Source organism: Panthera tigris, chromosome D2, assembly GCF_018350195.1.
Source record: "Panthera tigris isolate Pti1 chromosome D2, P.tigris_Pti1_mat1.1, whole genome shotgun sequence".
NCBI lineage: Eukaryota > Metazoa > Chordata > Mammalia > Carnivora > Felidae > Panthera > Panthera tigris.
The window spans coordinates 47,047,511-47,069,636 of NC_056670.1; the positions used below are offsets into that span (position 1 = coordinate 47,047,511).

A 22,126-nucleotide genomic window follows, 5' to 3' on the forward strand; every position below is an offset into this window, starting at 1 on the left:
CGCTCTGTCTCTCAAAAGTAAACAAACATTAAAAACGCAAAATACCATAAAACTTTAGACCCCTATGATTTTCCCTAGGGACTCAAAGACAAAAGTCTCATAAAAAGGGGGAAAGGAGAAATAAAATGTGAGGGATATTACGGGGCTAGACCTTACATATATTATCTCATTTATTTATCTTAACAACTGGACAAGCTAGCAAACATCCCAAAGAGCAAACCAAGTTAACTTCCCTAAGCCCCAAGATAACACGCACCACCTCCCACTTCCACTGTACCATCTGGTAAGTCTTCCTCAAAGAGTCTGACAGTCTTTAAAGTTCAGAAATGGCATGCTAGGACCCCAGTGCAGAAATGAGCCAACTATGATCACCCGTCTCACCCCCACCCCAGGAAGTTATTCAAGAGACCTTACAACCACATTTCCAAATTACCAGATAGGTGGTGGAAAGCTAAATCAGTCCAAAGACAGTTACGCTACGGTGAACCTTACCCTGATTAGAAAATACCGGAAAATGCTACTGTGAAAAAAGCTCTGCTTTTGTGACCTGACAGCTCTAGCGCTCTGACTGCTGTCATTCTTGATCGCATCATCCCTGGTTGTATCACATGGCACGTAACGCTGTTTTATATCATTGTTGCCCCGCCACAGGAATTTAGTTTCACGAAAATAAGCGCTGTGCCCCTTTGTTTTCATTGCTATAGCCTTAACCCCCTGAACACCTAGGCAATGAATAAATGATTGCTGGTGGAATGAATCAAGGAATGAGCAAAACTTGCTCTTCTCATCTGTAAAAAGGAGAGGATCAGGCTGCCTCTCGGGCTGTGAGTATTACATGAGATGTGCTGGCACTCAAAGGGCTGAAAAAAACATGACCTTCCTCGCGTTTCCACCCAGCAGTGTAGGAATGGATATGCCTCCGGGCCCATTCTGGAGAAACGGGAGTCTCTCTGCCCCCATGAGACCCTGGCGAGAGCAAGCAAAACCTTGCAGCTGTCACTCCCGGGGCCAAGAGAAGGCGGGCATAAAGAAAGTGGTGGCCCCCGGGCAGAGTGTTGAGGCCCGGGGAGAGCGCAGCCTCCGGCCGGCCGACAGTCAAGAAAAGGTGACCCCCGGACAGGACGGGTCGAGGGAAACGCTGGCCGGGAAAGGCAGGCCCAGGCCCGGTGGGCAAGCGGTCATGGCGCCCTGGAACAGCCCGCGGTGTGAGGGCTGGAGGAGTCGCGCCGGCCCGAAGGGCCACTGTGGTTCTTACCAGCTCCAAGCGCAGCGCCCGGCGACCGGAGTGGAAGCTTCCTCGGAGAGAGACCGGCCCGAACAAGTAAAGGGCCGAAAGGAAGAGTTCTCGCGAGAGCACAACCTTCCTCCCACGCCTCACGCCACACGTCTGACAGTCTCGCGAGATCTCTCCTCGGGTCAGCCCAAAGCCCTTGTCCGCCCTCTAGAGAGCACAGAGCGCAGGCGCACACTCGCGCCCGGCGCTGGAGGTCCGCGTCCTTTCACCGTTCCTGAGTAAATCAGGTTAAGTGAAGCAAACGTGTTGAGGGCAAACTCTGTGCCAAGGATGATCCTAAGTTAATGTCTCGTATCAAATGTCCTCATAGATAGATTTTAGTTTTAATAAACAGATGCAAAAATAAATCAAAACACAAAAGGACAAATCTTGTATGATTCCACCCAACATAAGATACGTTGAACAGTCAACTTACAGAGACAGAAAACGAAATGGTGGTTGCCACAGGCTGGGGGAGAGGACTTATTGTTTAATGAATGCAGACTTTCAGTTTGGGGTGATGGAAAGTTCTGGAGAATGAATGCTAGCGATGGCTGCACAACAATGTGTATGTAATTCCACTCGACAGTAAACTTAAAAATGGTTAAAATGGTAACTTCTATGTTCTGTATATTTTGCTTCATTTTTTTAATTTTAGTAAATAAATAAATGTCAGAGTCAGATTTCAAACCGTATCATCTGAGTCCAAAGTGTATGTTTCTTTGCACCACATCACACCACTCTGCACACCCCATGACCCTGTACCGCTTCTCAAAATTTGCCCAGTGTGGCATTACCCACATTAGAGCTTTTTTGTTAGTTTGTGACCAGATATAAATACAGGAATCTTTCTGTGGTCAGTTTTGACAGAGGCCCCCAATACTTAGCTCTCTGCTCCCCATGTTTGCCAGCAAGGTGAAGGACCATCAAAGTAGGTCCCACCCAAAAGTGACAAGGGGCAAGGCAATCTAAGCAGAAAGCAATGGGAAATGTGGGTTCAGATGCAGAAGCTAAAAGGCAGTCAGAGCCTGTATTGGAGCTTTGGAGAAGGAGGAGTAAGGCATGTTGGAGCAGCCCACAAAAGCCCCAATGAGGAAGAAAATCACCGTAAACACTGCCACAGGCAGAAGGAGCCAAGACTGTCCCTGACCCTTAACTCTCCTGTCCCCCTCCTCAATTCAGATGCAGACTCTGGATTTATACTTTTTTGTAACTACAAGTGACCAAAGCACTTTTTGATTACCTTAGGACCAAAATTCTCTTCAGGGCCCTACCTAGATTGCTCAACTAGTCCACATAGCATATTTAAACAGATAGGGTTAAGGGGCAGAGGAAAAATAAAGCTCTTTACCGACTGCCCACAAATTGTTCAACAGAGGACTGTTTGCTTGTTTGTGATCTGTCACGTACACACAGGCACAGGACTCTAAGCCCCAGGGCAGCGGGGACCTTGTCTCTCTTGTTCATTGCTGTAGCCCCAAGCCCAGAGCATTACCTGGCCCAGGCACTCAGTAAAGACCTATTGAGTAAACAAATGTTCTCTAACACAGAAACAGCAAGAGATGATCAACAGTATCACTGTTTTAAGTTCCTAAATTTTGGGGTGGTCTGTATGCCGCAAAAGATACTACAGCTCTGTACTCAAGCCATTTCCATCTACAGAGCAGAGTGCCTGGCCTTTTAATACCCCATCAGGATGTGTGTGGTCCTGGAGGCACTTCTCCCAGGCTGCCCTGCTCCAAACTGCCATAACCTCGGGGTGCCTAGCTGGCTCAGTTAGTAAAGTATGGGACTCTTGATCTTGGGGTCATGAGTTCAAGCCCCATATTGGGCCTAGAGCTTACTTAACAAGACAAAAACAAAAACGCAAAAAGCTGTCCTAGTCTCAAGCAAGCACAGAGGTATATGAGGGACACGGTATAGAGCATGCTCTCTGAAGAAGAGGAAGGAAGGATAAACATGAAAAATGTTTCTCCAAGAAAATGTGGGATCCGATTTCATCTTGAAGACACATGTATTTTTTGGATTGTTCACCAGATAGCTGGATACCAGGGCAGCACATTGCAGACACATTAGAAGTGACAGTCGCAGCAGCGGTGCCCCGAGCAGGGGACATACGGTGATCTATTGCAGTATACGTTATAAAAACATAACTTCTATTCACATTTTCCATCTCCTTGCAACGTTTGCATGCTTTATAATACATGTAATTTATAAACTAATGCATACATAATTTATGAACTAAAAGCATACACAGATTCAAGTGTTTTCTCAAAACCTTTTTTACGGGTAGATAAGGTTACACAATCACAGACTGTTAGAGGCCAAAAAGAACAAGGCCTGGCCTGGGAGAACATGGGCCCTCTCAGGCTGGAACCCCTAGGCCCATTGGAAGCACATTACATTACAGGACAATACAGGTCCTCTCTGGATCATTCTGTTCCACCACCTTATAGCTGCAGATCTCCTTGTTGAAGATTTTCTGGCACTTGGTTTTTGTCATAATGCACGGTTGTAGCAGGGCTGTCATTGAGACAAGAGCAAGGCCTGCTAGAAAGGATAGGATGCCCAGCCTCCCCAGGACCAACTCTGTGACGGAAACACCCACACTCCAACTGTCTGGGATACCCCTCAGCAACCTAAGGTCACTCTAAAGTGCCGCCTTTAGAAACCTAGACCCAAACACATAGAACCTGGACTAGCAACCCATAGACCATCCCTGGAATCATTCCTAAATTCCATCCTGCTTGCACAGAAGGACAACAGTAAGTTCTGACAGGTCCAGAAGCAGATCTGGGCCCCTGTGGGGCCCGGCAACTTGTGCCAGCCTGACTCTGCTTGCCCTCCCTACTCAGGAAGTGCCTGCAGTACTGATGTTTGAGTATGGGAAGGGAATGGTTGTCCCATCCCTGGCATGGAGGCCATTTAGGTAGGAGCTGGTTCAGCCAAGAGGAACAAAGACTCACTCCAGGCAGGGATCATGGAGCTCAGAAAGAATCTGATGAAACCTGGATGTCACCAGACAGAAAACCAGTTCTGAATTCAAGCTTGGAGGCTTGCTGCTCTGAAATCAATACTCAAAAGACAAGTGACGGTGGGAAAGGAAAAGTTGCTTTATTTAGAAAACTGGCAGGGTGCCTGGGTGGCTCATTAGGTTAAACGTCCGACTTTGGGTCAGGTTATGATCTTGCGGTTTGTGGGTTGAAGCCCCCTGTCGGGCTCTGTGCTGACAGCTCAGAGCCTGGAGCCTGCTTCGGATTCTGTGCCTGCCTCTCTCTCTGCCCCTCCTCTGCTCGCGCTCTGTCTCTCTCTCTCTCAAAAGTAAATAAACAATAACAAAAAAAAAAATTTAAAAACAGAAAAAAAGCTGGCAACCTAGGAAGATGGTGGACTAACATCCCAAACACCATCTTCCTTGTCCATGTGAAGCCAGAGAGGATTTTTTTTTAATGTTTATTTATTTATTTGGCTAGAATTCACAAACTGTGAGATCATGACCTGAGCTGAAACCAAAAATCGGACACCTAACCGACTGAGCCACCCAGGTGCCCCGAAGCCAGAGAGTTTTAAGGGGATAGTGCAGGACATGAGGGGGGACACCGTGTGCAGGAGAAGCTGGTGCTCAGGTGGGTCATCGTACGCTGACATGATGCTGAACAGACATGCTACCATCAGTGCCAGCTGTTTTCAAGTGCAGTCAGGACTTACCTCCGGGGAAAGTCTGATCCTTCATTCCTCAAGGCCAGCCAATTGTCTGCAAAATCTCAAGGAAAATAGTTTGGTTCTGCTACAAATCAAGGGGCTTAGGTCGGCAAGCAAGCAGTGCATAAGCTTGAAGCAAGTTAACTTTTTTTTTTAATTTTTTAAATGTTTATTAATTTTTGAGAGAGAGAAACAGAGTGTGAGCTGGGGAGGGGCAGAGAGAGAGGGAGCCACAGAAACTTCAGCAGGCTTCAGGCTCCGAGCCGTCAGCACAGAGCCCGACGCAGGACTCAAACCCACGAACCATGAGATCGTGACATGAGCCGAAGTCAGACACTTAACCGACTGAGCCACCCAGGTGCCCCTTGAAGCAAGGTAACTCTTAAGACTGATTGGTGGGCTATTACATGGGGACCATCTCCCTGGGAAAATCCACCCACACATTCAAAGGTGCAAACAATTTTAGGGTTCACTGCCCTCTGGAAATACACCCACAAACCTCAGATTTAAATTGCCCCTCCCCAAAGTGTACACAGAAGAAGCCCCCATGGCTCTTTGTGATGTTTCCATCCAAAAAGTGACCCTTGACTTATTTTAACAAAAGAGAACTTTTCAATACTCTCTCCCAAAGAGTAGAAACCAAAGTGAGAACTGAAAAAAGATTTTCCCAGGGCACCTGGGTGGGGGTTCTGGGCAGTGGGGGGGAGACCAGGGCAGTCTGGGCCTGGGCCTCCTACCTCAGGCTGGATCGCTACTGGGCAGCTTGAGATCTGGACAGCGTTCCCCTAGAAAATACAATAGGTCAAAAAATTCTCCCAGATAAAATGTAATCACACCCTCTATTTTGCTATAGCAAAACAAAAACAAAAACAAAAACAAAAACTTCATGAGAAAAACTCAGTAGGCTGTGAGAAAATTACAGGGAAAAGGAGTTGACTCTGAACAGTAGGGAGAAATGTAGAACAATGTGCCCAATGGGATAGGCAATGTGGCAGGAAGGAGGGGAGGCTCACCTTGAGCCCAGACTAAATGTCAGCTACTGACCCAGGGTCAGGGAACACAGAACCAGCATAGAGAAGGCATTAAAATATTGAGTCAATTAATGTATATGCAAAAGCTATTTAATATTTATACTCACCTGATTATCCCTATTTTATAGTAAGTAAACTTTTACAGGCTCAAAGAGATTAAGAAACTTATCAGGGTCACACAGCTGCTTTACAAGAAAATGGAGATTCAGACTCAGTTCCTCTGGCATCAAGGCTCTTCTCACTTCACTCTTTTCTATACTAGGTAGGTGGGAACCTGGGAAGAGGGTCGTATTGGCATAGCTGTGATGATGGAGCGCTGGAGGCAGGAGAGAGTGCCAAATCTGGGGGACATGGATGCATTGGCCACTTTGGAGATGCACTCTTATGTCAGAGAGTCATTAGCCCTTAACCTAGTCCAAAACAATCACACTCCAGAGTCACACTAACACTTGATACAAAGACAACGTCAAATTTCTGGAAACACAAAACCAAGGATTAGCTGTAATATGCAGTGACCCAACCAAGGCAATACCTGGGAACCTGCTTCAGCTAGCCAGCCAGTCAGTCTCCCAATCCAATATCCCTCTTATTCCATTAAGCACTTAGCATAGGGCACACTCAATAAATGTGTTTGGAACTATCCAGACACTTAACTTCTGTAGCACACTCAAGTATTTGATTTAAAGTGCTTATTTCTCTACTCACTGGTGGTGTCATAAGACTCCCTGAGGTACTTGTGTTTTGTGGGTTTTTTTTTTTTAATTTTAAATTTTATTTTAGAGAGAGAGCGCATGTGAGTGAGGGAGATGGCGGGGGAGAGTGAGAGAGAGAGAGAGAGGCTTTTAAGCAGGCTTCACACTGAGCGTGACCTGAGCCAAAATCAAAAGTCAAAAGACAAGAATCAAAAAAATCAAAAAACACTAAACTGACCCAGCCACCCAGGCACCCCAGGCGCTTGCTAAATTTCAGATTCCTTATCTCCTACAGATTCTGATTCAGTAGGTTCTGGGATGGGCCCCAGGAATTTGTATTTCATCAAGCTTCTCAGCTGAGTCTGTGATCAGGCAAGTTTGGGAAAATGCTATTTATGCCAATGCTTCTGTCATCAGAGCTGCTCCTGTTCTTGCAAAACACTATAGGCCAAGGTTGGCGTGAAGACATCAGGTGGATTGCAGGGGAGGGGTGTGGAGAGTGGCTCTTATGGATATAGCTGCTGAGGAAACAGGAAAATTAGGGCCACAGTGTGGGTACTCTCTATCACCCCAAGCACCCTACCTACCAGTAAAAAAGGTTTTGAGCAAACACTTGAATCTGTGTATGCTTTCAGTTTATAAGTTATATGTATTATAAAGCATGCAGACATTGCAAGGAGATGGAAAATAAATGTGAATAGAAGTTATGTTTTTAAATGTATACTGCAATAGACCACCGTATGTCATACGTGTGTCTTCAAGATGAAATCAGATCCCACATTTTCTTGGAGAAACATTTTTCATGTTTATCCTTCCCTCCTCTTTCAGAATAGACACTTCAAGAAAAAAGAAGGCCCTCCTCTTTAATCAGACAGCTATTGTGAGCCTGGGGCCAAGTTTTTTGTTTTGTTCTATTTCTGTTGGATTATCTCTGCATAAATGCCTCATTTCTCCACTTTGCTTTGGTTCTGATCCCCAAATGCACATGTGAAACATCGTGAGTATTTTAAAATTTATGCCTGGGCCCCACCCCAGAACAAAGAGATCAGAATCTCTGAGCATGGGGTCCAGTCTGCCAAAGTTTTAGAAAACTCCCCGTGTGATTCAAATGTTCGACCAAGGGTGAGAGCCACTGCTTTAGATCCTTGGCGATCCCAGTGTGCTTGAGGAGTGGCATCAGCACCCCCTGAGGCAGTATTACACATGCCAACCCTCACTCCCACTCCAGGCCCACAGAAACAGAACCTGTATTGTAACGAGATTCCCAGTGAGGCTGCATGCACATTTCAGTTGGAGAAGCACTGCTTTGGAATAGTTGATGGTTTTCAACCCTGGCTGCATGGAGGAGTTGATGAAGAATCTTTTAAATGCGCAGCTCTGGGGCGCCTCGGGGACTCGGTGAGTCAGGTGTCCAACTCTTGATTTCGGTTCGGGTTGTGATCTCACCGTTCGTGAGTTCCACCCCCATGTTGGGGTTTGTGCTGGTATCGCTGAGCCGGCTTAGGATTCTCTCTCCCTCTCTCTCTGCCCCTCCCCTGCTCATGCTTTCTCTCTCTCTCTCTCTCAAAATAAATTAACATTGAAAAAAAATTTTTTAATGTGTAGCTCCTACCCCAGAGATTTTGATTTACCTGGGATGGGGCCTGAGCACTGGTAAGTTTCAAAAACCTCCAGGAAATTCTCAAACAGCTAGGGTTGAGAACTACTGTCTTATATAAATGGCATATTGCAATCCCTCATTTTATTTTATTTTTTCTCTATCTGCCCTAACCCTCCTTCTCATCTGTAGACTCAAAGGCCTTCATCTGCCAATGGGTTACACCTACCAGGCTGCAATAATATAATAAACATTGAGAAGCCAGGACTTACCATTAGATAAACCGCCTGGAGTGTTCTTATTAGGTATGACACAGCACTGAGCATTGCATAAAGTCACAAAGTTGGCCAAAACCCTGAGGCTGCCCAGAAGAACGTTATGCAATGTAAAGCAGAGGTGGGAAGGAGAACCAATGAATTCAGATGGTAATCACTGAGTGAAGTGTCCTGTACCAGAATCCCAGCTGGACTGTGGCAGGTGGTTTAAAGGTGGAGCTCAGGCAATCTGGCAAAGGAATAATACTCAGGATTACCCTCAGGTAGTCTAGCAGAGGAATAAGACCTAAATGTATTACTTAAAATAAACTGGAGAAAGAGCTAAAATGTGAGCCCCAAGTCATAGAAAAATGAGAGTGTGCTATTTTATTACAGAGAAGGTTCAAGAAACCCTTGTGGATTAGTGATTTTTAGCTGCTTTTTTCAGAGTATGTATAATTGAAAGTAGAAATGAGGCAGTAAAGGGACTTTCAAGAAGATGATAAAACACTGACAAAGATACAGAGACAAAGAAAACGCAGTAGGAGACCTGATGGCGCTAACTGGGTTAGCCAAAGTTCTCAGACCATGAGGCTAAGAACCTCATTTCCAGAAAATTTTTTTTTAATTTTTATTTATTTTTGAGAGCAAGAGACAGAGTGTGAGTGGGGGAGGGGCAGAGAGAGAGGGAGACACAGAATCCAAAGCAGGGTCCAGGCTCCTAGCTGTCAGCACAGAGCCCGACACGGGGCTCAAACCCATGAACCATGAGATCATGACCTGAGCTGAAGTCAGATGCTTAACTGACTGAGCCACCTAGGCGGCCCTTATTTCCAGAAAATTAAGGCATCTTGAGGGCTGCAGGAATGTATCAGTTCATCTAGGCTGATACTCTATCTGTGGGACAAAGAAAAGTATCAAGTTGCTTTTCTCAACATTTTGAGATGGGCAAGCTAGAGAAATGAATTTTAACATGAGAGTTTCAGGAACCTTTTTAAAAGTAAGATGGGCTGAGGGTCTTTGTTCTGTAAAATGTATAAAATTAATTATGAACTGATGCTTCTTAAAGTAGTGCTACTGATACAAGAATAGAAAGACATAGGGAACAAAAATAGAAAACCCAGAAAATGTATTTATAAATATATGTTAAAGTTTAACTAAAATAAGCTTAGCCTTTGAAATCTGTACAGAATGATTATTCAATAAATGGTATTTGATAGAAGAAGTGGTAGACTATTTGGGAAGAAACAAAACTAATTTCCTACTTTATTTCCCACAATGAAATATATTCTAAAAGGATTCAAAGGCTAAATTTTCACAATAAGATCATGAATGAACCCAGGAAATACAGATACTTATCTTATTCTAAGGAGAAAAGAAAAATAAATAGGTTTGAATATGTAAAAGTTGTGAGTCCATAAACAAAATTGGAAAGCAATGAAAGACCAAATTTGGAGAACAATTTTGTTATATGAAGACTTTCTGTATATCAGTGGGAAAAAAGAAAAACATCCTAGCAGAAAGATGGCAAAGGAAATAAAGCGGCAATTCACACACACACATGGACCCAAACAGAAATGATGACCAAAAACATGAAAAAGTTCAACTTACAGATAACACAAGAAATGTAAACACATTGATAAAATTGAACCATATGGGGTGTCTGTCCAATTGGATGGGGCCCCCAAATGTGGGTCCATGATGGATCGGGTGAAACTGGTGAAAGAATTCGTCTGAGGCAGAACAAAGGAGATAGGAATTTATTGAATACACCACAAGGGAGCTGCAGGCAGGACAGCCGAGGAGAGGCTGCCTGCAAGGAGGCAGTGGGAAGGGGCAGCTTTTAAAGAGGGAAGATGAAGGGTACTTGGGTGGCTCAATTGGTTAAGTGCCTGACTTTGACTCAGGTCATGATCTCGTGGTTCGTGGGGCTCTGTGCTAAGTCAGAGCCTGGAGCCTGCTTCAGATTCTGTGCTTCCACCTCTCTCTGCCTCTACCCCCTCCCCCTCTCAAAAGTCAATAAACATTTAAAGAGGGAAAATTTTTAAAGAGGGAAGATGAGGAGGTATGGCATTCTTCCATTCCCCCTTTTTTTGGAATTCTCCCTTTTTTGGTAACTAAGCCTGGTAGTAAGCAGCCCATTGGTCAGTTAGAGTTTATGGACATTTTGAGGTGGGTCACCTGATGGGCTTGTCTGTATTCAGCCTGGTGGTGGTCGCTGTGGGCCCTTTCTACATTCCGTCCCTCAAACCTGCTTGCCTAAAAGTAACCTCTACACACAACAGAATAGCAAGAATAATTATTTAATTTCTAATACCCAGGGGAAATAGAGGTATCTATGGGAAGTGAAATGCACAAGGATGGTTTCTGTAAGAGCAAATTTCCCAATGACTGGCACAGTGCCTGGCACGGAGCAGCCTCACAGGATAGGATGACACCAGGGTTAATACAGGTATTCCAGAGCAGGAGAAAGATCCTGACATTGTCACTCAGTGCCATAGTTAGAGAGAGCTCATCTGCCACTGATAAGGTGCTGGCAGGAAGGTTATTCTTCTCCCCACCCCCTCATAACCCCCACTCCCCCACCCCCCCCACCCCCCACCCCTCCACACCCCCCCCAACCCCAGGAGCCTGAGTGATGGGAAAAGGATGTTGTGAGCAGGGGTGAGGAGGAAAGAAAACAAAATGAGCAGTTCTCCTCAGATGTCTTGTAGCCAGCTCTGTCAGATTGATTTTCAACGTTTGCTCCTATTTCAACTTTCATCTTTATAGCCTTAGTTTTCCCTTTATTTTAAAATTTATTTCAGATGCACACATGCACACATACACACACACACAATTCACACATGTGATAGAAACAAAGAGAACGTGGTGATGAGCGAAAGAAAAAGTTCTGCAGTTGTACTGTCTGTCCAAAGAGAGCTACTGTTAGCATTTTGGAGGCGTTCCTTTAAGAGCTTTCTAGATATATTTCCATGTAGCAAAGGCAAGAATCACATGCACGTATCCCCAAGTTGGGACATCATACATATTGTTATACATAGGCCATCACATATTGTTATACACTCTGCTTTCCTCATTTAGCAATGCTATGGCTGTGTTTGCATGTCAATAAATACAGGTCTGATCACTGTTTCCGTGAGGACATTTTATTCCATGGAATGGCTGAGCCCACATTTATTTGGTCAAGCTCTTGTTGAACACTCAGTTTGTTTCTTACCTTTTTTTTTTTTTTAATTTGGAACATGAAATTAGGAATTTTCTCTCTTAGATTTTATCCTTTAAATAAAATTTTCTCCACACTTATGCTAATTTTCTTAGGATAAATTCATAGGGGTAGAATTTCTGGGTTAAAGGTATTATTATTTCATTATTTTCTAATGTGGTAGATGGAAAATGTATTTTAGTTTTAATTTACTTTTCCTTGATGATTGGCAAGACTAGACATTTTTTGGTATACTTATTGGCCAACTGTATTTCTTCTTTTTTGAGTAGCCCATTCATGTGTGTACTTTACCTACTTTTCTGTTTTGGGGTGCTTATTTTTTTTCTGGCTTTACTAGTCTCTTAATATTTTAAGGATATTTAATTTTCAACTGTTACAAATGTTACCAATAATGTCCTCAACTTTTCATTGACAGAACGCCGATTCTGGAGTTAGACCTAAGGGATGAGAAATTTTCCTTGTTTTTGATTTTTACCTTGAAAATTATATGTTTTGACATACAGAGATTTTAAACATTTATTTAGATTTGTAAAGTATCTATTATGTGGTTCCTGCCTTTATTTATGTATTAGTTCATGGTTAGAGAGGTCTTGAGGCCTCTTTTGGGGGTTTATCACATTTTGAAACATTTTAATTCTGAACAACTAATGTAGGCAGAAGATAAACACATTTTTTAAAATGCCTTTCTTACACCTGTCTCCCAGTCTTTCAGTTTCTCTAGATGGGTCTCATGGCTGTTTCTGTTTCTACCTTTCTGGAGATGGTCTGTACATATATGTGCGTGTGCATGCTTTGTAGAGGATAATTCATAGGGCATTATGCACACTGTTCTGCATCTTGCTTACTCCTCTTAGTGCTCTATTCTTTTTGTGTTCCCATGCCTTTAAGCCTTACTCTCACTTTTTAAAAAAACTTTTTATCTTGAAATAATTTAAGACTCACAAGCAATTGCAAAAACAGTACAGGGGGTTCCAGTGCACCATCACCCAGCTTCCCCTAGTGATAATATCTTAATCATAGCACATTTTCAAACCCAAAAACTTGACATTGGTACAGTTGTGAAATAGCGTAACTAAACTGTAGACTTTATTCTGATTCCCTCAGGTTTTTTTCAGGTGTGTCCAGCTCCCATTGAACACTTTTCACTTGGATGTCTGGGCCTCCTCCACCATGTTACTTTTTTTTCCCCCAATATTTATTTGTTTTTGAGAGAGAGAGAAAGAGCACAAGCGGTGGAGGGGCAGAGAGAGATGGAGACACAGAATCGGAAGCAGGCTCTAGAGTCTGAGCTGTCAGCACAGAGCCCAATGCGGGGTTCAAACTCATGAACCATGAGATCATGACCTGAGCCGAAGTCAGATGCTCAACTGACTGAGCCATCCAGGCACCCCACCACCATGTTACTTTTGAAGCAGGGTGAGGTAATTGGAGGGACGTGTGACATATCACATTGGCTCTGTCACTTGCCCAAAGTAACATCGGACATTTCCTAACGTCTTCACAATTAACAACCTCCACTGGACGGCTTTTATAAAAGTCCTTGATACATTTTCGTTTTATGTCTTTGTGTGTGTGTGATAAATCCGGTGTAGTAGGAAAAGTCTAGGATTCATACACTTTTAAGATCTTTTACGTATTTGTTCCATACCTTTTCCCATAAAGGTGGAAATAAGGAAATATAAACAGATGTAAGAGATCAGTGCAAGGAAAAAATGATTTAAAATTGGCCAGCTACTCCATGGCTTCCTGGGTGTGTGATCCTGGGAATGCAGGTGAAAGGAGTGGCAGGAATTTCCTCAGTGTCACCTGGGGAGTACTTAGCATGACAGGCTTTGCAGGCAGACAGACCTGGACTAGAATCCTGGTTCCAAAATGTTTGCTATACGATCTTGGGCAAACGACTTAACCTCTCTGTGCCTAATTAATCATCTAAAATGGGGATTATAATAGCACCTATTCTGGAGTTGCTCTGAAAATAAATGAGATAAAACATGCTAAAAGTAAAAAGTCAGATCAGGTCTCTACTCCACCAGTTTTTCATTTCGCTCAGAGTCCAAGCTAGAGTCCTTCCATGGCCTGTCAGCCCCTCCAAGATCCTTCCTTGCCCCCTCACCCCTCTGGCCTTGTCTCGTACATTCCATCCCAGCTGCCCTCGCCCTCCTTGTTGGCTGCAGACACCCCGACCTTTACTCAAGTGTCACCCTCTCCATAGGCCCCCTCCTGAGCAACCACACAACATCACACCCACATGCCAGCCCTCACACTACCTTCTTCCTCACCTTCCCTCCTTTATGTTTCTACAAAGCACAGATCATCACCTACCTAAGGCACAGTGATCTGCTCACTCGTCATTGTCCGCCTCCCCTCAGCTACACCATCAGTCCCTTTAGGGCAGGCATTTTAACTCTTTTGTTCATGGCTTTATTCCCAACACTCACAAAAGTGCCTGGCACATTGTAGGGGCTTAACAAATACTCGTTGAATGAATGAATGACCAAAAAGTGCTTAGTACAGTTCCTGACACCCACCATATTCACTGTAAATGGGAGCCACAGCTGCATTGCTGCTGTTGTGTAAACTGAGAACAAGGTCACAGTCATCAGGCCTTCAGTGAGATTTAAATCAAGCCATATAGAGGTGCTTGGGTGGCTCAGTTAGTTAAGTGTCCGACTTGATTTCTGCTCAGGTCATGATCTCAGTGTTGTGAGACTGAACCCCCCATAGGGCTCAGCACTAGGCTTAAGATTCTCTCTCTCTCCCTCCCTCTCCCTCTACCCATCCCTCCAGCTCTCGTGTGTGCATGTTCCCTCTCTCTAAAATAAAATAAAATAAAATAAAATAAAATAAAATAAAATAAAATAAAATGTTCATTGTAACAAACTGTATTATAGCTTTTAAGCAGCAATGACTGTAAAGTAGCATCTGACAGCTGGAATAGCTCTCCCAGGATTGTGTGCTCTGGCTTTACAGACAAGGACTGAGACCGGGCGGGGGGCGGGGCGGGGGGGAGATCGAGTGATTAGCTAGTAAATTGCAGAGTTCCATACACTGCCAGAGGGAAATGACTATAGTCTCGGGGGACAGGGCAAAGGATGGAGGAAGAACGAGGGTGGGTGCACTTCACGTCATCATCCAAAATATAGAAATAGTGGTACCAGGCTGCTTCCCTCCCAGGGGCTATCATGAAGACTCAGGGAAGTGACAGATGGCAGACCGAACACAAAACACCCTATAAACTAGACTTTCCTTGATGTAATTATAACAAAGAATGCTCAGGAGTTTTCTAGTAGACAGCTATTGGTCTAATTCTTAATCTCGTGGGATGAGATGAGCTGTCTTTGGAATGGGAAGTACTGTTTTGCCGGCAGAGTCTGAGTCTTGCTAACACTTGATTGATCAAGTGGCAATGGGAGAGAATATGCCATCCTCTATCACCACCTAAAACCTAAAAGCTATTTTCTAATGTTTATTTATTTTTTGAGAGAGAGAGAGAGAGAGAGAGAGAGAGAGAGCATGCACTCAAGTGGGAAAGGGACAGAGAGAGAGAGAGAGAGAGAGAGAGAGAGAGAGAATCCTACAGGCTCCATGCTGTCCCTGCAGAGCTGGATGCAGGACTCGAACTCACGAACCATGAGATCATGACCTGAGCCAAAACCAAGAGTCTGACTCTTAACTGACTGAGCCACCAGGCGCCCCTAAAGGTTGTTTTACGATGGGCTTTACAAAGCAGGCTTCGAAATGGAATCTTCCTAATGGACACTGTTCCTATGGAGAATTTCTCATGGAACCTATAAAGCCAGACAAGAATGGTCAAGGCACATTTTCCCACTGTGCCTCAGGCACACCTTACATCTTCTCAGTGGCTGTTTCCAGGAATTGGGACTACAGTGAGAAGTGGTGTTACCTCACCTGACTGCAGTTTGCCATACAAAGGAGTATGGACTCCATAGGATGTCAACCAGCATGTGAGCTCCTCAGCACCCCATCTATCACTGTGCCCACACAACCCCTACCTGCCTCAGCTCTACCCCATAGAGCTGGCTCAGCAGTCCTAGAGCCACATGGCCAGCTGGGCCCCCCTCGGGCTGATGCCACATCAGGGTTGGGTTCCTAGGATTAGCAGAGCCCCCACTCGCCAGTCTTCAAACCTAATACTTGTTTCCCATCGGGCACTCTCCCATCCTTTTCAAAATGCTCCCAGATTGTTATCCCTTCTCTTAAACCTCACGGCCACCTGTGCCTTCTTTACACCCAGAAGATACCCTCACTTCTTATCTTAAAGAGAACAGAGATGAGAACCGCCCCTCCCATCTGTTCCTTGGGCTTTCCCTCCAGGTCCCTTGCTCTGGATCCCATTCCCCCTACACATCTTCCCAGGGACTTCCTCCAGCCTCCCTCATGACAAGTGGGCTCGAAGGGGCAGATGGAAAAAACATCCAGTATGGGAGAATTGCCGAGTTCCCAGCCAGGGAAAGAACAACCCTCCATGAAGGTCCACCCAGCCCCCTGTCAGTTTTTCATTTTAAGGCCTGTAATGCCCCATGGCAAGACCAGCTTCTATCTTAGTCAGGATCTTGTCAGCTGTGTTAGAAAAATGAACTCAAATGAGCACAGGCAAAAGGAAGTGTTTTGGTTTCAAGTGTTCAGTCCAGAGGTGAACTAGCTTTCGTATGTAGGATCTCAGACTGTGTCAGACCTTATAGTTTTCACTCTCCAGAAACCAGAAAGATGGAGGCCGACCCTATTCCATGTGTTAATTTATGCAAAATGAACATTTCCATTTACTTTTCAAAGACAGTAAGATAAAGTCCCTTCCATGTGCCCAAAGATGCAGCAGAAGGTGTTTTATAGCATCAGGAATGCTGTAGGGTGAACCCCTCTCTACATTGGGCAAGGGCGGCAGTGGGACAGAGATTGTGCAGTTCCAAGAGAACCCCACGGTGTGGCTGTGAAGCCGCTGGAAGAAAGCAAGTGGGGTGCGTTTCCAGGGCCAGCGGGGACACTGAATGCCATGAACCATGTCTACCAGGGGTAGGTGTCAGAAGAATGTTTGAGGCTAACAAGCCCGAGACCAAGAAGACTGCTGGTAGGTAATCTTTTTTTCCCCTGGAAAGCAATTAGAAAGCTTATCAGAGGAATGTGAACACAACAGATAAAACGCTGAAGCAAAGAGGAGGAGCTAAAGCGAACAGGTCTGGGATTAACCACTGAGAAATCCGGGAAATGAGAAACCAGGTTTTGCTCCAGACAAAGGAGGCCCCAGGCATTCCCTGGGAGCCTCAGAAATCTTGTTGTCAAGTGGATTAAAGGCTATGTAGTCAAGGGTTGTGTGTTTACAGTTTAGATCAACTGCACAAAGACCCTCAGGAACCACTGCCTCCCTGACCTTGATGGGTGTTGTCCCAAAGACAGCACCCCGTGTGAAGTCGGTGCTTGCCTCCTTATGAGGATAAGGTGATGACAGTAAGGCTCTGGTAATGGACAGTGGTTCCTTCTTTCTGGAGTGCTATTCACAATGTTGAACAACAGGCGTGACTCAACCACTAACCCATTGGTCTGTCTGGGGGACCCTGCCGTGCCAGGTATTACCTCTTCCACTTCTGTCTGGTGAGGTGTGGAGGGGCCTAGATACCCTGAAAGGCGAGTGGAGTCACACAGGGGTCTCCACCAGTAGCTCTGAACTGACGCATGCCAGCATCGTCAGTCCTGATCCCCTCTTGTCAAAGCAAATGTGGCACCAGCGCAAGAGAGAAGACAGTCACCAGCAGGCTTCACAGTCTCATTGTGAGCAATGCTGCCCAGAAGCCCCACAGGATAGAGGGCTAAGAGGTAGGAGTGGAGCAGAGCCAACCATGAGGACTTTCACAATTGCCTGCATGCATCACCTCCCCGAGTTTGTGCTAATTGCTGCACTGCAAAACAGGTATTCACACTCCCATTTTACTGGTGGGATAACTGAGGTTTAGATGGATGAAGAAATCTCTCCCAGGTTTTCAGGTGGTGAGAAAGAGGCAGAATTTGAACCCAGGCCTGTTGACTCAAAGCCTGTGCTCCCTCTACAGCCTGACGCTGCATCCCTCACACACCTACCTGACGGGCCTGCAACAGTTGGATTCAAGTGAAAAGAATTAAAGAACCGTCGAGCTGGAGCACCAGGATGGCAGCTGCCACCTGGATGGGGCCTTCAGGCCAGGGCATCCACTGGCCTCCTCCTTCCCCTCCTCCTCCCTTGACAATGAATGTGAGCCACCCATGACCTTTGGCATTGGGGAATTCCAATAGATGCCAGCGAGCCTAATAACTTAGGAAACAGCCTACTTGTTTTCATTTTTATTTTTCAAACCATCCTCCTTTAAAGTTTATTTATTTTTTTTTGAGAGGGAGAGAGAGAAAGAGAGAGAGAGAGAATCCCAGGCAGGCTCCTCCCTGTCAGCACAGAGCCCATCGTGGAGCTCGAATTCATGAATTGGGAGATCATGACCTGAGCCAAAATCAAGAGTCTGACGCTTAACTGGCTGAGCCACCCAGGCGCTCCAAAACCACCCTCCTTTAACAGGTGTTCACTAGCAATATAAATGCCTGTCGGATATAGTTACTAATCTTTGCCATGGTGGTCCAGGTAAAAAGGAACATATACTGCTAATTCAATGGGAGAACTTGGGCAAGTTGCCCACCTTCCCTAGGTCTTGTTACCAGGCAGAGAACCGGTTCTGAGCTCCGGCTCTGCTGTTTGCCACTTGAAAATCAACACTCAAGAGATAAATGACAGTGGGAAAGGAAAGCTTGCTTTCCTCACGAAGCTGGCAACCTGGGAGGATAGTGTACTAACATCTCAAAGACCATCCTCCCCACTGGCGAAGCAGAAGGGCTTTAAAGGGGAAGGCCCAGGAAATGGGGGGTGAGGTGTAGGGGTCTACGTGCAGGAGAAGCAGTGCCCAGGCAGTTAGTCATATTTTGACATGAACCTGAACTGACTGCCTGGCATCAGTGGCATCAGCTGTTTTCAGAGGTGTTTATGCATTACCTTCTGGGAAAGTCTCAAGGCCAGTGGCCTGCAAATCTCAAGGAAAGGTTAGTTCTGCTACAGACCAAGAGACTTAGGTCAGCAAGCAAGGAGCACATAAGCTTGAAGCAATTTAACCCTTAACTCCCGGTTGGAGTGCTGTTACAGTGTCAGATTCCTCTTTGGCAAATGAAGGAGTCAGCCCTCTATTGGGGTGGCAAGCTCAAATGTGTACACAGCCAGTCAGGTAACATAAAAAATGAAGAAGAGACAACTTCCCCCAAACAAATTTACTTTCTCTCATTTTCCTTGAAATGCATATCACCTCTAATCTATTTCACTTTATCTCAATTTTGACAGACATATGTATAGCAAATACATTTTGATGACCTTAAAAATAAAAGTTATTTCACCAGCAAAAATGGGCTTACTCAAGAATAGTAGAGAATTGCAACTTGGGACAAGCAAGCTATGGCAAAAACCATAGGCTAGTCCAACAAAGGAAAGGAATGTTATTTTATGGAGAAGGAAGAGGAAGTTGGGAGGGGGTGTTTTGAAGGAAAGTCTCTTGGAGAAAAGCAGGAGTACAGGGTAATGACAGTTTCTAACTGGCTTTGTTGCTGATGTAGGAGATGCAATGTACATTTCTCCCGTTGGTGCTCCTAACTGATGATTCTTTCCTGTTGACAATTCTGTTGGGGTCTGAACTGACAGTTCTTCCAGTAATTGATGCAGAGTAGTAGGACTGGAGAGCTCCCCCTGCTGGCCTCCTGGCTGCATTTTAGTAAGCTTTCCCTTGATCAATTTTCAGTTTTTACTGTAAGAGGGAACTGGGCAAATATGGTGATAAATGCCTCCTGACACTCAGCACAGTTTTTTTTCTTGTTTTGTTTTTTTAATGCTTACTTATTAATATTTGAGAGCGACAGAGAGAGCACAAGCAGAGGAGAGACAGAGAGAGGGAGACACAGAATCTGAAGCAGGCTCCAGGCTCTGAGCTGTGAGCACAGAGCTCAATGTGGGGCTTGAATGTGAGATCATGACCTGAGCTGAAGTCAGACACTCAACCAACTAAGCCACCCAGGCGCCCCTCAGCACAGTTTTCAAAGACAGTAGGGATGGTGGACATGCGCTGGCCCAGGAAGAAAACTCTCACCCCTAGACTGTGTACTTATGCTCTCCCTTTCTAAAATGTTCTTCCCCTAGATATTCATAGGCTCACTCCCTCACTGCAGTCTGCAGCTCAGAATAGTCTTCTGCTTGCAGTACTCTCTTCTTCCACACTGCTTTTTATTCATAGCATTTACCACTACCAGATACTATTTTATGTATTTGTTTATCACCGGCTTATCCACTGAAATGCAAATGCCATGAAGTAAAAACTTGACATATCTTGCTCATCACTGTATTCCCGGCACCCAGAACAGTACTCAACAAGTATCTTAAATGAATGAATGAATGAATGAATGAATATTAACAAGTTACTTTCAGGGTAAAGGGTTGGAACACTGAGGGGTGGAGGCTTTACTTTTCATTTTACACTTTCTGTACTATCTGAACTGTTCTCATCTCTTGCATATATTACTTTAAAACAATTTTTTTTAACATTTATTTATTTTTGAGATACAGAGAAAGAGCAAAAGCAGGGAAGGGGCAGAGATAGCGAGAGACAAATTTGAAGCAGGCTCCAGGCTCTGAGCTGTCAACACACAGCCCCACGGGGGGCTCGAACCCACGAACCATGAGATCATGACCTGAGCTGAAGTCACACATTTCATTGACTGAGCCACTGAGGAGCCCCTCGTGTCAATTTGATTCTTAATCCAGCTAGAAGGACCCTGGAAGGGGACAGGAATTCTTGCTCCCTGCCAGGAATAAAACCTACACAGCTGCTACCTTGATCTTGAATTTCCCAACCTCCAGAACTGTAAGAAATAAATTTCTATTGTTTAAGCCACACGGTTTGTGGTATTTTGTTATGGCAACCCAAGCCAACTAATGCAACAGGAAAGAAAACAATCCAAATACAGTAAGTTCATTTTAAAGTCCCATTCATGTTTGAAGTAATTAAGTACACTATCCATAAAATTCTAGGTGAAATGAAAATGGTATTAGATTTCTGATGTATTTATAAATGTATTACATTTATTGCACAATAAACATACCTAGGTTGAGATGATATTTGAGGTCATGGCCCCTATCCTCCTCGGTTAACCTCCCACTGGTTGGTCAGCACATGTGCTATCTTCCCAACTACTCGGAAAGGTCCCTCTCTTTTCCTTTCGACCCAGGACTCTGTTTCACAAAGCGCAAGCTCACACCTCATACAGGATCTAATTCCATATTGCTTTCTCCAGTCATCTTTACTTTACCCTTATCTCCCTTCCCACCTACTACATTACAGAAAAGAAAACTTAAAAGTGAATAAAGATATTTTCTTATCTGGTTTGTCCTGAAGTTAAAAGGAAAGATTAAGTTAGATAAATAATGATAATATTTAAGGTAGATAAACATACAGTCCTGTGTCTATTTCCCTCAAATCAACTGCACAATAATGGGATGGTATGGACAAATATCAGCCAACAAGGCTTGCCCCTTCCTCCCACCCTACTCTACTTCCTGGTACCTCTAGACTGAGGGTAGGGTACTTTGGACAGTAATTCAGGAAGAAGTGACTCAATGCTGAACTGTTAATTTCAAAATGGACTTTCATAGCCCATGGCGGAGATAATAGCTTTAGAAGAAAAAGGTTTTGGGGGCCATTAACGAAACCAATTCTTAGCCTGAACACTAGGCACAGAAAAATACCTACCACCAGCCAAACTAGATGAAGATCCCATAGTCCTGGGAAGAAAGAGAGGTGGAGAGGGGAGTAATAGATTGAGTCACTGATGGGGGTCCCTGAAAGGGAGCTCTTGCCCTACCATTTACCCACCCAGGCAGGTAGCAGAGGAAAGGGTGATGGCCATAGAACCCTCAGGTAAGTGGGACAGTCTTTGAGTGGGAAAGGAAAGTTGTATTCACTTCTTGTAGGGCCAAGGGAGAGCAAGCCAGGTCTTCAAGCATCCCCACAACAGTGCACATGGTGACAGCAGCACTATGGACAACAGCTGCTCCGTCTCCTGTGCTCCCAGCATGGTGAGGGAACATATCTAAAACAGGCCCTGTGGCCTCTTAGAGGATATCAGGCCTGCAAGATCCTTGCAATGAAGACAAACAGAACTTCTAGTGCATGGAAGGATACTTTTGGAAACATTTCCAATATGTTTTTCTGTTTTGTAATTCCTGTTGCCTTATGGCTTCCCACCCATATGTCAGGGACAAGGTGGCTGCCACCTGGAACAAAGG

At 44.7% G+C, this 22,126-nt stretch overlaps 1 protein-coding gene across 1 annotated transcript; it reads right to left on the reverse strand.

Moving 5' to 3' along the window:
- Positions 1-3,677: 3,677 nt before the first annotated feature.
- Positions 3,678-8,709, reverse strand: MSMB (microseminoprotein beta; the record flags this gene model as incomplete). The annotated part of the gene is made up of 3 exons (XM_042960062.1): positions 3,678-3,862; positions 5,731-5,760; positions 8,568-8,709. Coding segments are annotated over 3 exons (357 nt in total), but the record flags the coding sequence as incomplete, so codon positions are not given.
- Between the last annotated feature and the right edge of the window lie 13,417 nt (positions 8,710-22,126).